This window comes from Sarcophilus harrisii, chromosome 3 (genome assembly GCF_902635505.1).
Source record: "Sarcophilus harrisii chromosome 3, mSarHar1.11, whole genome shotgun sequence".
Classification (NCBI taxonomy): Eukaryota; Metazoa; Chordata; class Mammalia; order Dasyuromorphia; family Dasyuridae; genus Sarcophilus; species Sarcophilus harrisii.
Genome location: NC_045428.1, coordinates 433,670,873 through 433,682,677, shown reverse-complemented (window position 1 = coordinate 433,682,677; position 11,805 = coordinate 433,670,873). Strand labels below are relative to the sequence as shown.

At 38.0% G+C, this 11,805-nt stretch overlaps 1 protein-coding gene across 3 annotated transcripts in view; it reads left to right on the top strand.

Moving 5' to 3' along the window:
• Positions 1 to 1,962: 1,962 nt before the first annotated feature.
• Positions 1,963 to 11,805, top strand: part of B3GLCT (beta 3-glucosyltransferase) — a 128,426-nt gene continuing 118,583 nt past the window's right edge. The window contains exon 1 of one of the 3 annotated variants that reach the window (XM_031960737.1): positions 1,963 to 2,605. In XM_031960737.1, coding sequence (XP_031816597.1) covers positions 2,539 to 2,605 — 67 coding nt within the window. In that variant the 5' untranslated portion in view covers positions 1,963 to 2,538. The remainder of the gene's footprint in view (positions 2,606 to 11,805) is intronic. The other 2 variants (XM_031960738.1, XM_031960736.1) reach the window with 2 other exon arrangements.

Genomic DNA, 11,805 nt, shown 5'->3' with positions numbered 1-11,805 from the left:
ACACAAGCATTGCTTCCATCAGTTCCACTTAGTACCTTGTTTCAAGTTCTGATCCATAACATTTCCTTATAGGATCAGATCAATCATACTGAACCCTGCTAAATTAGGTAATTATTGTCTCTATCAATTCTAATGACTTAACACTTTGTAAGGATTCCAACATCCATCAATATCCATCAAACATTTATGAAATGCTTACTGTATATGGAACACTATTCTAAGACACAAAGTTTAAGTGATTTGTCCTCAAGGAACTTCCAGTTTATTTAATAAGGATTAAGACAGCAATATAAGTAGCTATCATAATTTGATTGAGTTAGCACTATGTAATTATGTTAAGGTCTGAATGGAAAGATTGTCATTCTATAGGAGGATTCTGGGAAGGCTTCTGGAAGAGATGGCATTTGAGTTGGGATTTATAGGAAGGATGACAAGGATATCTTCATTTCTTTAGAGCATTTCAGCCATAAAAAACATCCTGAAGATAAAATCATGAGGGCATGATGCATTTTTGAAGGGCAGAAAGTTATCCAGTTTGGTTGAAGTATATCTTATAAAGAAGTCAGAAATATGAAATACAGCTTGAAAAGTAGAGTGGCATCATGCTGTTTAGGATCTTAAATTTCAAATGAAAGAAGTTGAAATTTTATTTGAAACTAATCTATAACAAAACTACAAATGTAATAAGGGTAGCGACTTGGTAGAGAACAGTCCTCTTTTGCATTCATTTGTTAATTTTTAAAATTTGAATATTGATTTATTTAATCAGTAACTATGGCTATTTAATCAAGAACTCATGGCTATATTCTTAAGGTATTGTAAGTTCATCTAGTGTCTTTTAGCAGTAGAAAGAATCTGTTTTGAATAGGGGACTTGCTTCTCACAATCAAAACTGCTGTCTTCTCCCACCTATTTGAAAGTGGTTGGTTGCCTACCTTCTGAAAAGCCTCACAAACTTATAATACAATGTGTATGGCCCCCTCAGAAAAAGGTTTTGTTCCGACAGTCTTCACAGGGTCCAGAGATGTCTTTGAAGGGGACTAAAAAATCTCCTTGCTCAATGAGAAAATAATCTGCTGGCTCCAGTAGAACTGAGTTATTTGTTAGAATATGGGAGATGAAGGGGATTTTATCAAGTTTGGAGTGGCATGTTGGGGATGAAAGTACTTTAGTCCAATAGCCACAGTTTTCATTTATAGCTATTTTCCATTTATTATTGTTGTATTATTTGTAATGTCATGTATGTTATACATAATGATGTAATAATACGATCACATCTGAGAGTGGAATGTCTTCTGTTTCCTTCCACAAAATATTTCAGAGTATGGAGTTAAAGTTGAATTTTGGGGTTACAATATTTCCCTGACAAGTCACTTGACTTGTCAACACCTCTGTTTTCCTCAGCTTCCTACTCTGCAAAAAAGGCACCATAATAACACATTTTTCAGAATTGTTGTGAAGATCGAATGAAATGATATAAAGTACTTTTCAAACCTTAAGTACTATATGAATATGTTATTATTCCTACGTCAACTTTCAAAATGAGCTTTCAATAAGTCACTTAACCTATGCCAATAATTTTTAAATGGAAAAAGTTTATCAGTCTTTCTAAGGTGCTTATTAAAAATGGCAAATTTGTCCTTATTAGAGTATGTATTTAAAAATTACATCAGAACTAAAAATACTAATTAAAATATTTTAAGATTTGATTTTTAAAAAAAGTTTAAGATTCTTCTATTAAAGAAGCAGAACTATAAGCCCCCAACTATTAGACACATAAGTAGGGGATATTAAATAAATTAATCTAACTGATTTACTTTAAAGTAGAACACTCCAGCCAACATAATTAAGAGTTGTTACTGATTTATAGCAGAAGAGAGAGGATTATTTTTCCTCCCACTTTCCCTGTTTCCCTTTCCTTTTTCTCCACTCTACTCCACTCTTTCCACTTCTCCCCCAGTGGCACATCCGGGGTAAGGAATGGAGCTGTTCGGTTAGCACCGGAGAGCGCGCGCCCGGGCAAAGAGTGAAGGGAGAGAGCTGCGCACACGTGAGGACAAAAGTAGAAACCTGGCAGGCCTGGAGACTTGGGCCTGGCTGAGGAAGGGAAGGCCGGGACAAGAAGGGGTTAAACATCTAGGGGAAGAGAGCAGTCGGGTCCCCAGCCTGCCTTTCCGCCTCATTCCGGGCCGTCCCGCCGCCGGCGCCGCAGCCTCGAGCCTCGGGCCAGGAGTTGGGGGAACGCGGGGGATGCCATCCCTCTGCTTGCCGCTAGAGGGAGCGCCCAAGCTCGGCCGGGAGGAGGCGGCGAGCGGGCGGAGACGGCAGCCCTAGCAGCAGCAACGGCCGCCTCAGCAGCCTCAGCAGCAGCAGCAGCAGCAGCAGTAACAGAGTCCCAGCAGCAAAAACAGCAGCAGTAGCTGGAGGAGCAGCCACGGCCACGGCCACTGCCCCAAAGCTCGGGCTCCGCTCCCAAGTGCCTCTGCCCGCAGATTCAGACTCCGCGGGCTGGAGGAGAGCACAGCTCCAGGCGCGGGGATGCGGCCGCTTTCTGGCCGCTGCTTCGGTGTCCCGGCCGTGATTGCGCTTCTTACCTGCTCCCTGGGTAAGTAGAGAGCGGTTCGGGGCAGGGGCCAGGAGAGAGTGAAGAGAGGAGGCGGGGTCCCGCGCCTAGCTTCCTGCCCGGCCCCGGAGCTCTGGGAGGGCGCGCGCGAGGCACCGAGCTCCGCGCTTCTGGGGCCAGCGCTCCCGGCTCCCGGATCTGCCGACCGTCCCGTCCCGTCCCGTCCCGTCCCACCCTTTCTCTCCCTCCCAGGCTGCCCCGGGAGGGCCCTCCTTCGGGCCGTTGCTGCTGCTAGGGCTCGAGTCCTCCGGACTAGCCTGCCGCCGTTCCTGCCGCCACTGCCCTCCTCCAACCCCCAGCCGCTCCGTCCCGTCTGCCTCCTCGGGAACCCCCTTAACCCCGTGGCTTCTTCCCCTAGTCCTTGCTACCTCCAAAGAACGTGACCTTGGGATTGGAGTTGCTGGGGGAGGACTCAGTCCCACCAGAAGCGCCGGTGTCAATGTGGAACTGCAAGAAACTTTAAAAAGGGAAACCGGTTTGTGATCCCCGCCCCGTCCTCCTCTTTGCGCCTTCCTTCCTCCCTTTTCCCTCCTCTACACCCACCCATAAGAGGAAGGCAGATACTTGGGTGAGAGGATGATTCACCCCGCAGCGGGAGGGACCTCTTCCCTCCCTGGTGTTAACTGCACGCGCCACGGCCCGGATTCCCCTCCCTTCTTAACCCTTGCCGCCACAGTTCTGCGGACTGGCCGGAGTCCGCCGGAACGGGGGCATTCAGCTCGGCCGCGAGCTCCTTTGGCTCTCTGAGGGCGTTAGCGTCAGAGCCCCCCAAGACGTTTGTGCGTTTTTAGTTCCTAGGGCCAGGAGGAGAGAAGACTTTCACCTACCGGCCAGTTAAGATCGGGGTGGGGGTGGGGGAATAGGCGGGGGAACTTCCCGAGTAAGGTCTTTGGAAATTAGAGACCCTTCCGAAAGTAGGGTTCTCTAGCCATGTTCTGCAACATTTCCCCCCTCCCCCCTCTTTTCCATTCAAAGGGTGTTTTATTATGAAATGCTAGTGTGAGAGTTGGGGGGAAAAACCGTTTGCGAACATTGCTGTCACAGATTGGTAAAAAGTTCGAAATACTTTCATTTTGTAGAATAATAGAGATAGGTGTTTCCATGTTAGGAATTAGGGTAGTGTTCTGATCCTTGATTTTTTTTTTTTTCCTCCTTTCTCTGAGCTGATGCCAGAAGAGAGAAGTGTGAGTGTGCTTCAGATTCGGTTGGTTTGAGCCTTTAGAAATGCAGCAAATTGAGTTTTTAATCGTGGCAAACTGATGCTGTTTAGAAAAAAGATTCAGTATCTCACTGTTGCTGTTTGGCCCACAAGAACCTGTTTTGTTCAGATTGTCAGCTCTCTAGATAGGGACTACATGGACTCAGCTGTATACCATTTATGGCATTCTCTAAGTGTTCAGTAAATGTGAAATAATAGAAGGTTGATGAATTTTTAATTAAATGTTAACATGCACGATTAATTAAGCAGCAATAGAATTTAAACTGGCATAATACTGGGTAGAGAAAGCTGTGTCTGATAGTAGAAAGAAGGTGGTTTCATCAGGAGATTTGTCTAAAAGAAAGAGAATATTGCCATCCTTTTTCTTTAAAAGAAAGGATTGGTAGTTTAGGAAACTGACTAGATGACTAGTTTTTTCATTGGCTTATTGCCCAGGACTTATCCTTACAGAAGAAAAGGACTAGGGAGTGGGGGAGGTGTCAGAAACTGGCAATTTATTATTATTAATAATAATAGTAATCACTACTGCTCCAATTATGTATTTTATTACTAGTAATACTGCTAATAACTGACTTTATCTTATGCTTTCTAAATAATGACCTTATAAAATAGATTGTTATAATGTAAAGTACATATGTGTATAAAATGTTTATATAAATATACCTTCTATTATAAAGCCAATCAGTTGGGATACAAGCTTTCCCTAGATTTGTTAAAAATATTTAACATAAAAAATCAACTGAATTAACAGTATTTGAAAAAGTGCTTTTAGTGAAAATGTCTGGTTCACACAATAAACAAAACTCTGAAACCTGTTAGAAGGTACTTGTGAAACACTCCAGATTTGGGGAAATAGCTTTGATGATTTGACAGAGAAATAAAGCAGAACTATTTCCCAGTAAGGGCAAGGTTTTTGTTCATGATAATGGTTGACATACAAGGCTTTATTAAAGCCTTTGTATCTACTCTTTCTTCATCTTCAGAACAATATTGTAAGATAGGTAGTCCTAATGTTTTGATCTTTATTTTACTGTCAAGGGAACTCCTGACTTTCCTGGCTCCCTTCCAGACTCAGCTCAAATCGTACATACTGCAAAAGGCCTTTCCTGGTCTGCTCTTCCCTCCCTTACCCAGATTCCTGAGCTTACCTGCTTCTTATATTACATATAGCTGGCATGTACATTGTGTGGTTTGTTTGCATGTCATTTCCCTCATTAGATTGGGAGTTGCTAGAGAGCAAGAGGCTTTCAAAACAATAGCACAATATCTAGAACAGTGCTTCTTAAATTCTTCTTGGCTCCCTGAATGACAGACTGATGAAGAGGTGGTGAATAATTAATTAATCCATGTTCACAGTTAGGAGAGTAAATCTTCTGGGTTCAAATGTTTTTCCTCAGTCATGTCATGGCTTTCTCAGTTGAGGAAATCAACTGATTTTTTTTTTTTTTTTTTTTACCTTTATTGCAGAGTCTAACATTGCTGGAATTTTTGAGGTGGGGTACTAATTCGTTTGTTGATTGGACTTGGAATGTTGGAGGACTGCTTTATGCCTCCTTTAATATAGCACAAATGCCTTGTCTGATTTAGCAGTGAGTTTGCTACGGAAATTAAAATATTATCAGTGGTTTGTGCCTGTCAAGCCACTGAGAATGGCAGTAAACAAAGGCAGTATTTAAATCCCATCCTCATCATTTAGAGCTGAGAGAGATACTAAGGCTTTAGTATATCTTCTCCTTCACAAGCTTTGGAATGTATCCTTTTAGCTTTCTTATCCCATTCCTGGTTGTCAAAAGTAGAATTTCTGCAGGTCTAGGACAAAGAACAGGGATTCAATAGATCTCTGCTCCAACAATGACTGACACTAACCAGTTATTGTGGCACCTTAGACCAGAGATTTGAAGATCTTAGGTTTTATAACTAGAAGGGATGTTGACAATGATATGATGATAAATATTTCACAACTGGCTCTCTTAAAAACAGTATGGACACGTTTAAAAGTTTCATCTGCATTTTTAACATTTTTCAATTACTCTCTTACACCTAGAAAATCAAAAGAACAATAAATCAAGCCCTCTTGTGTAGTGTTTGCTCATTCCTAGGGTATCAATGATCTTACTGAAAATTTAGCCAATAGGCTCTTCTTTGAAGCTGGTGGGAGCTAGCTCTAGCACATTGCTAGATGTTGGAGATCATATACTTTACTCTGCTCATTGAAGAGATGAAGAAATTGAGAATAATAAAGTGTGATGATTTGTTCACAGAAATAGTAGAGCTGAGATTCAAGCCCAGGTCTTCTGATTTCAATTCCAAATCCACTAGGCTTCTCCTTGCTTTTTCTTTACACTTTGTAGCTGAGTTTGCTGATCTTTAAGTTATTCCTATCTGTTATTTATATGGAAAAGATAGAAATTGACTAGACAGTCTAGTCAGGTGGATTCAGGACAGTCTGTAATGGTTCAATGTTATCTCAGGTCTCCAGTGGTGTGCCCTAGGGATCTGATTTGATGAGAGTCACCTTGCTACTTAATTTTTTTCATTTCTCTGATGAAATCAATCAGCTAATAATTTTTGATTCCTAATAAATACTAGATGATGTGGAGTATACATTCAGTTGTAAGATCATTGGTTTCCAGTAGTTTATAATCTGTTATGTTATAGGACAAACAAAGAAGTAGCTAACTGAAAAAGCAGAAAAAAAAAAGTCTCAAATAAAGGATGTAGTCAACAATTGAAAGATGATTTTAGAGAAGAGAGAGCAAGCAGTCCTAATGGATTTGAATGTCTTAAATGTTTTCTTGGAATTGTGTTTACCTAACTGGTAGACAGGCTAATTAGATAGAGGTTAGGGAGCAGGCAGGGCAGGAGCAGGGGGAACTGTAAGAAATACCAATTTCTGTGATAGTAACTTTCAAAATTGGAGGTTCTCAGGGTCCTTTGGGTGGGTGTCTTAGTAAGCAAAACTATTTTCATAACACTAGAAAGATATTTAAATTTCTAATATATTAAGTATTGATGGATATAATCAGTATAAATGGAAACTCTTTAGGTGTGGCCTCAATAATTTTTAAGAATATACAGAGGTCCTGGGATTAAAAAAAAAACAACCCAAAACTTGAGAATTGCTTTTCTGTAGGCATCTCAGAGGAAAGGAGCTTTAGTGAATTTAAAAAACTGAAGTACTTTATATGTTTAAGAGTGGGTGTGTGTGTGTGGATGGATGGATTTATTGGCCATAAGATTTAGAATGACAATTTCAATTCTGAAGTGACAGAGAAGCTTGTCTGATCCAGTGTTTAATGATAAAATAAATGGTATTAGCTTTCCTTTTATTGGCAGCTTAGGTGGTACAGTAGATAAAACATTGGATCTGGAATCAGTAAGAGCCGAATTCAAATGTGGCCTCAGAAATTTACTAGCTGTGTGACCTTCAAGTTACTTAATTTTTACATGCCTCAGCTTTCCTCTGTTGTAAAACGGATAACACCTACTTCCCAGAATTGTTGTGAGGATCCAGATGCCCAACTTTGTAAATAGATACTTTAAAATGTTTCCTTCTTTCCTGTTTTCTTGCCTTCTTTTCTGCCTGCCTTAATTTCTTTCTTCCTTCCTGTCTTCCTTCTTGCCTTCCTTGCTTCCTCATTTTCTTTCAGCCTTTTATCCTTACCACTCAACCAAAGCCTTAATTGAGATGATTTTTACCAAGTTCACCTCAATGAGGAAAAGGTAGACAATTAGAAATCATGAGGTCACTTAAAAACACTATTTATCATAAAATGTCACAATTTTAACTAGAGCAAGATGATTTAAGCTTTTCTTCAAAATGTATGTTTACAAAATGGTTTGTGGTAGACACAGTGGGAAAAAAAAAGTAGTCTTTTATCTAAGTGATTACTACAGTAAAGCTGCAGGTTTTGACAGAAAAATGATTAAAAGTACCATTAAATGAGATTAAAATTTATTAACCTTCTTATTAAAATAATTAATCTCCAACTGGTTTTCACCCTCACAAAATACAACAGTATTATGTTCTTCTAGGGAGATGACTAATTTCCCCTCCTAAAGGAATATTTCATGGAACTCAAATGATAATATATTTTAGTTATCTTGCTTTTCTGCAAGAAGCTCTAGGCTCTTTATTTATTACATCAAATTAATCTTCACAATATTCCAATGAGCTAGGGAATAAATTATTGTACTTTGTTTCTAAGATGAATGAGGTACAGGGAAGCAAATGACCTGTCCAAGACCCTAAGTGATAAGTAAGTGACTGAACAAAGTATACTCTTGTGTTCAGTTCCTTTGACTTCCAGTTCAAGTTTTCATAGAATCAGACTTGGAGGGAACCTCAGAGATCATCTATTTCACCTCATTATTGAACAAAGCATTTTGCAGTACAATAAGAAATCCTGCCTGCTTGAAAACCTCAAATGAAGAGAAAATTTACTGCCTCTTGAGCCAGCCCATTATAATTTTGGAAGTTCTAATTGTTTGAATGTGTTTTTTTTTCCAAGCCTAATGTTTTTTTCTTCATACATTCAACAAATGGTTGATAATCCTGCAAATTCTTGAAGTCTACTATCAGATTCTCTTCAAGTCTTCTCTTCCCCATACTAAAAATCCCTAGTTCCATCAATCCATCCTTTGTCATCTAGATTTTCCTTTTTGAATACTTTCTAACTTATGTCCTTCCTAAAATGTGGTGCCCAGGACTGAACTTATTACTCCAGATATGGTCTGAATATCGGAGAGTATGGTGGGTATGTCACCTTTCTAATCTTGGGTATTAGATCTCAATGCAACCTAAAATCACATTACCTTATTATTAATCAGTCATATCACATAGTCCAGACCTTTTTCAGACAAATTATCTCTACTCATGTATCCCCTATCTTGATTTCTTGAACCTATATTTAAGATATTTATATCCACTCCTATTAAATTCATCTTATTAACATATGCTTTATCCATTCAAGATCTTTATGAATCCTGTCACCCAGTATGCTAACTATTCCTCCTAGTGTTGTTGTTTGCAAATTTGATAGTCATTCCTTCAATATATTTATTCATGTCATTGATTAAAATGTTTGACAATCCAGGGCTTAGTGCAGATCTTTAGGATATTCTAATACAGACCTTCTTCTGAATTGACATTGAAACATTAATAATTATTCTTTTGGGTCAGACTATTCAATCTATTCTGAATACATCTAACATCACTCTGTCTTTTCCACAAAAATAGAATGACTGTATAAAATTTTTAATAAAATAAAAAACAATACAGCATTTTTATGTTCTAGTGACCCTAACATAAAAGAAAATGAGTTAAGCTTAGTTAAGAGATTCTTAACTTTTTTTTTATGAGCCCCTTTGATAGTCCCTTCTCAAAATGTCTTTAAATAATTGAGGGACATGCTAAATTTCAGATTTTATTTAGTGAAAGATAAAATTTTTTCTTATCCAAATTCTTAGATCTTGAGAAATTTTTCTATAGACTCATGTTAAGGCCCTTTGATCTTGAATGACCTATTTTTGATGAAGTCAAGCTGGCCCATTGTGATCATAGCTTCCTTCTCTGGATCTTCATTTACTATCCATTTAATAATGCATTCTAGAAGTTTTTTTTTTAATTTAATTTTTATTTTTAAGAACTAGAAGTCAAGCTTACTGACCTAGGGTTTACAGACTCCATGCTCTTCCAGTTGGCCATTTGCCTTTCTCCAATTTTCTGATACCATTCCTGTTCTCCATGATTTTTCAAAGATCCCTGGCCATAAGTAGCATAGTTATTATATTTTGCAGTTCTTTCTAGGATGTGGCTCTGGATTTGGTGACTTGGGTTTATAAAAATTATTTCCTTACTTACCTTTAAAAACAAATTTCTGTTGATCATTTTTGTTTTGTTCCTTTCAGTTCAAAGAGGCCTTCTACTTGACAAAGAAAACAGAAGCAAAATTAAAGTTGGGTGATCCTTCTTGTTGCAGACTTTCTTCCCATTATTGTCCTATCTTAGCTCACCTTTGGGCTTCCCCTTTAATATCAAAAAGTTTTAAACCCCCTTCTTTTTACCTTAAGTTCCCTGTCTTTAGCTTACTTTGAGCATTAGACTTGTAGTCAGGAGGACTTGTGTTCAAAGTCTATATCAGACCCTAGGCAATTTGCATAACCTTTCTGTATCTCAGTTTTCTCATCTGTAAAACGAAGGGGTTGGATTCAGTAGTTTCTAATGCCCTTTCTAGCTTTAATAATTTTTCCGATTTCATTTTTGATTATCCCTTTCTTCTTGGGATAACTTTCATAATGAATATTAGGTGTTAGAGTCCTATTTTATTCTTTCTCTGATTCTTTGAAATTTCCTTTCTTTAAATCTAGGACATGTGTCAGCATACCTAGCATTTTTCTCATCTATCACAGATTCTGTGATGAGAACTTCCATCCAGGTTTCCAACATTTTCACCACAGTGGCCAATTACTTATTATTAATAGAAATCAGATCCAGGATAGATTTATTTTTTCTGTATAGTTTCTTCTATCTTTTGAAGAAAGAAATTATCAATCTGTTCAATCAAGAAGTGATTAACTATTTATGTTTTCGGTAGTGAGGGGAAAGGGAAAGGAGAGAGGGAAGGGAAGAGAGAGAGAGACAGAGACAGAGACCCACAGGTGGTTGCATAATAGAAATTCTCCATCACTGAAATCCCCCATTATTAATATATCATGCCTCTATGTTACTTGTATTATTCCCAAAATTTTCATCCATTTCCTCTTTTTCTCTAGGTAATTTATAGTATACTCTGATGATAAATTTGTTTATTTCTACATCCAATTATCTTCACCTACATACACTTCAATATGCTTCCCCCCTTCTCATTTCTGAGTTTCTTTATATTTCTGTAACGTCTTGAGATAATTTATTATGTCTTCAGTACTTGCCTATAGTAAGTGCTTAATAAATACTTGACTGATTGATTATTTGATACATACAGCTACCCTTCCTCCTTTCCCATTCCAACCCATACAACTTTCATCTATCCTTTTCCTTTTGAGTAAGATATAATCAAAATACCTTTTCCAAGTCATGATGATCTTATTTATCTTTATAGCTTTTTATTTACAAAACATCCTGGATAGGTAATTTTTCAGCACTGACTCTTGCAAAACATCTGTTCCAAAATTTCCCCTCCTTTCCCCGACCCCTTCCCCTAGATGTCAGATAGTCCAATACATGTTAAATATGTTAAAATATATGTTAAATGTTAATGTTAAATCCAATATATGTATATATATTTATACAGTTATCTTGCTACACAAGAAAAATTGGATCTAGAAAGAAAGAAAAAAACCTGAGAAAGAAAACAAAAAATTTAAGCAAACAATAACAGAAAGGGTGAAAATGTTATGTCGTGGTCCACATTCATTTTTCATAGTTCTCTCTTTAGGTGTAGATGGCTCTTTTCATTACTGAACCATTGGAACTGGTTAGAATCATCTCATTGTTGAAGAGAGCCATGTCCATCAGAATTGATCGTCGTATAGTCTTATTGTTGCCGTGTATATGATGATCTTATTTTTAAAAAATGAAATGGCAAAGAAGAAAGAGCCCCGCCATTGAAACATATTATGGGGAAGAGGGAAAACCAGGATTCATCTTTAGAGGAGGACACTTTAGTTTAAAAAAAAAAAAAGCTTCTACCCCAAAGAATAACATGAAATGGTTCCTTGCCTAGAAAAAATTTATAGAACTCAAAAAATAATTCAAAAATCAAATGAGAGACATTGCAGAAAAACTGAAGAAAAAATTAAAACTATCCAAGAAAAACAAAAAGATTATAAAAAAAAAGTTAACCAATTAGAAAAGGAGATACAGAGTCACAAAGATGAAAATAACTCTTTGAAAATTAGAATTGGACAAGGGGGAGCCAGTGAAGCTACGAGAGACCAAGAAAGAACAAAACATTATAAAAAA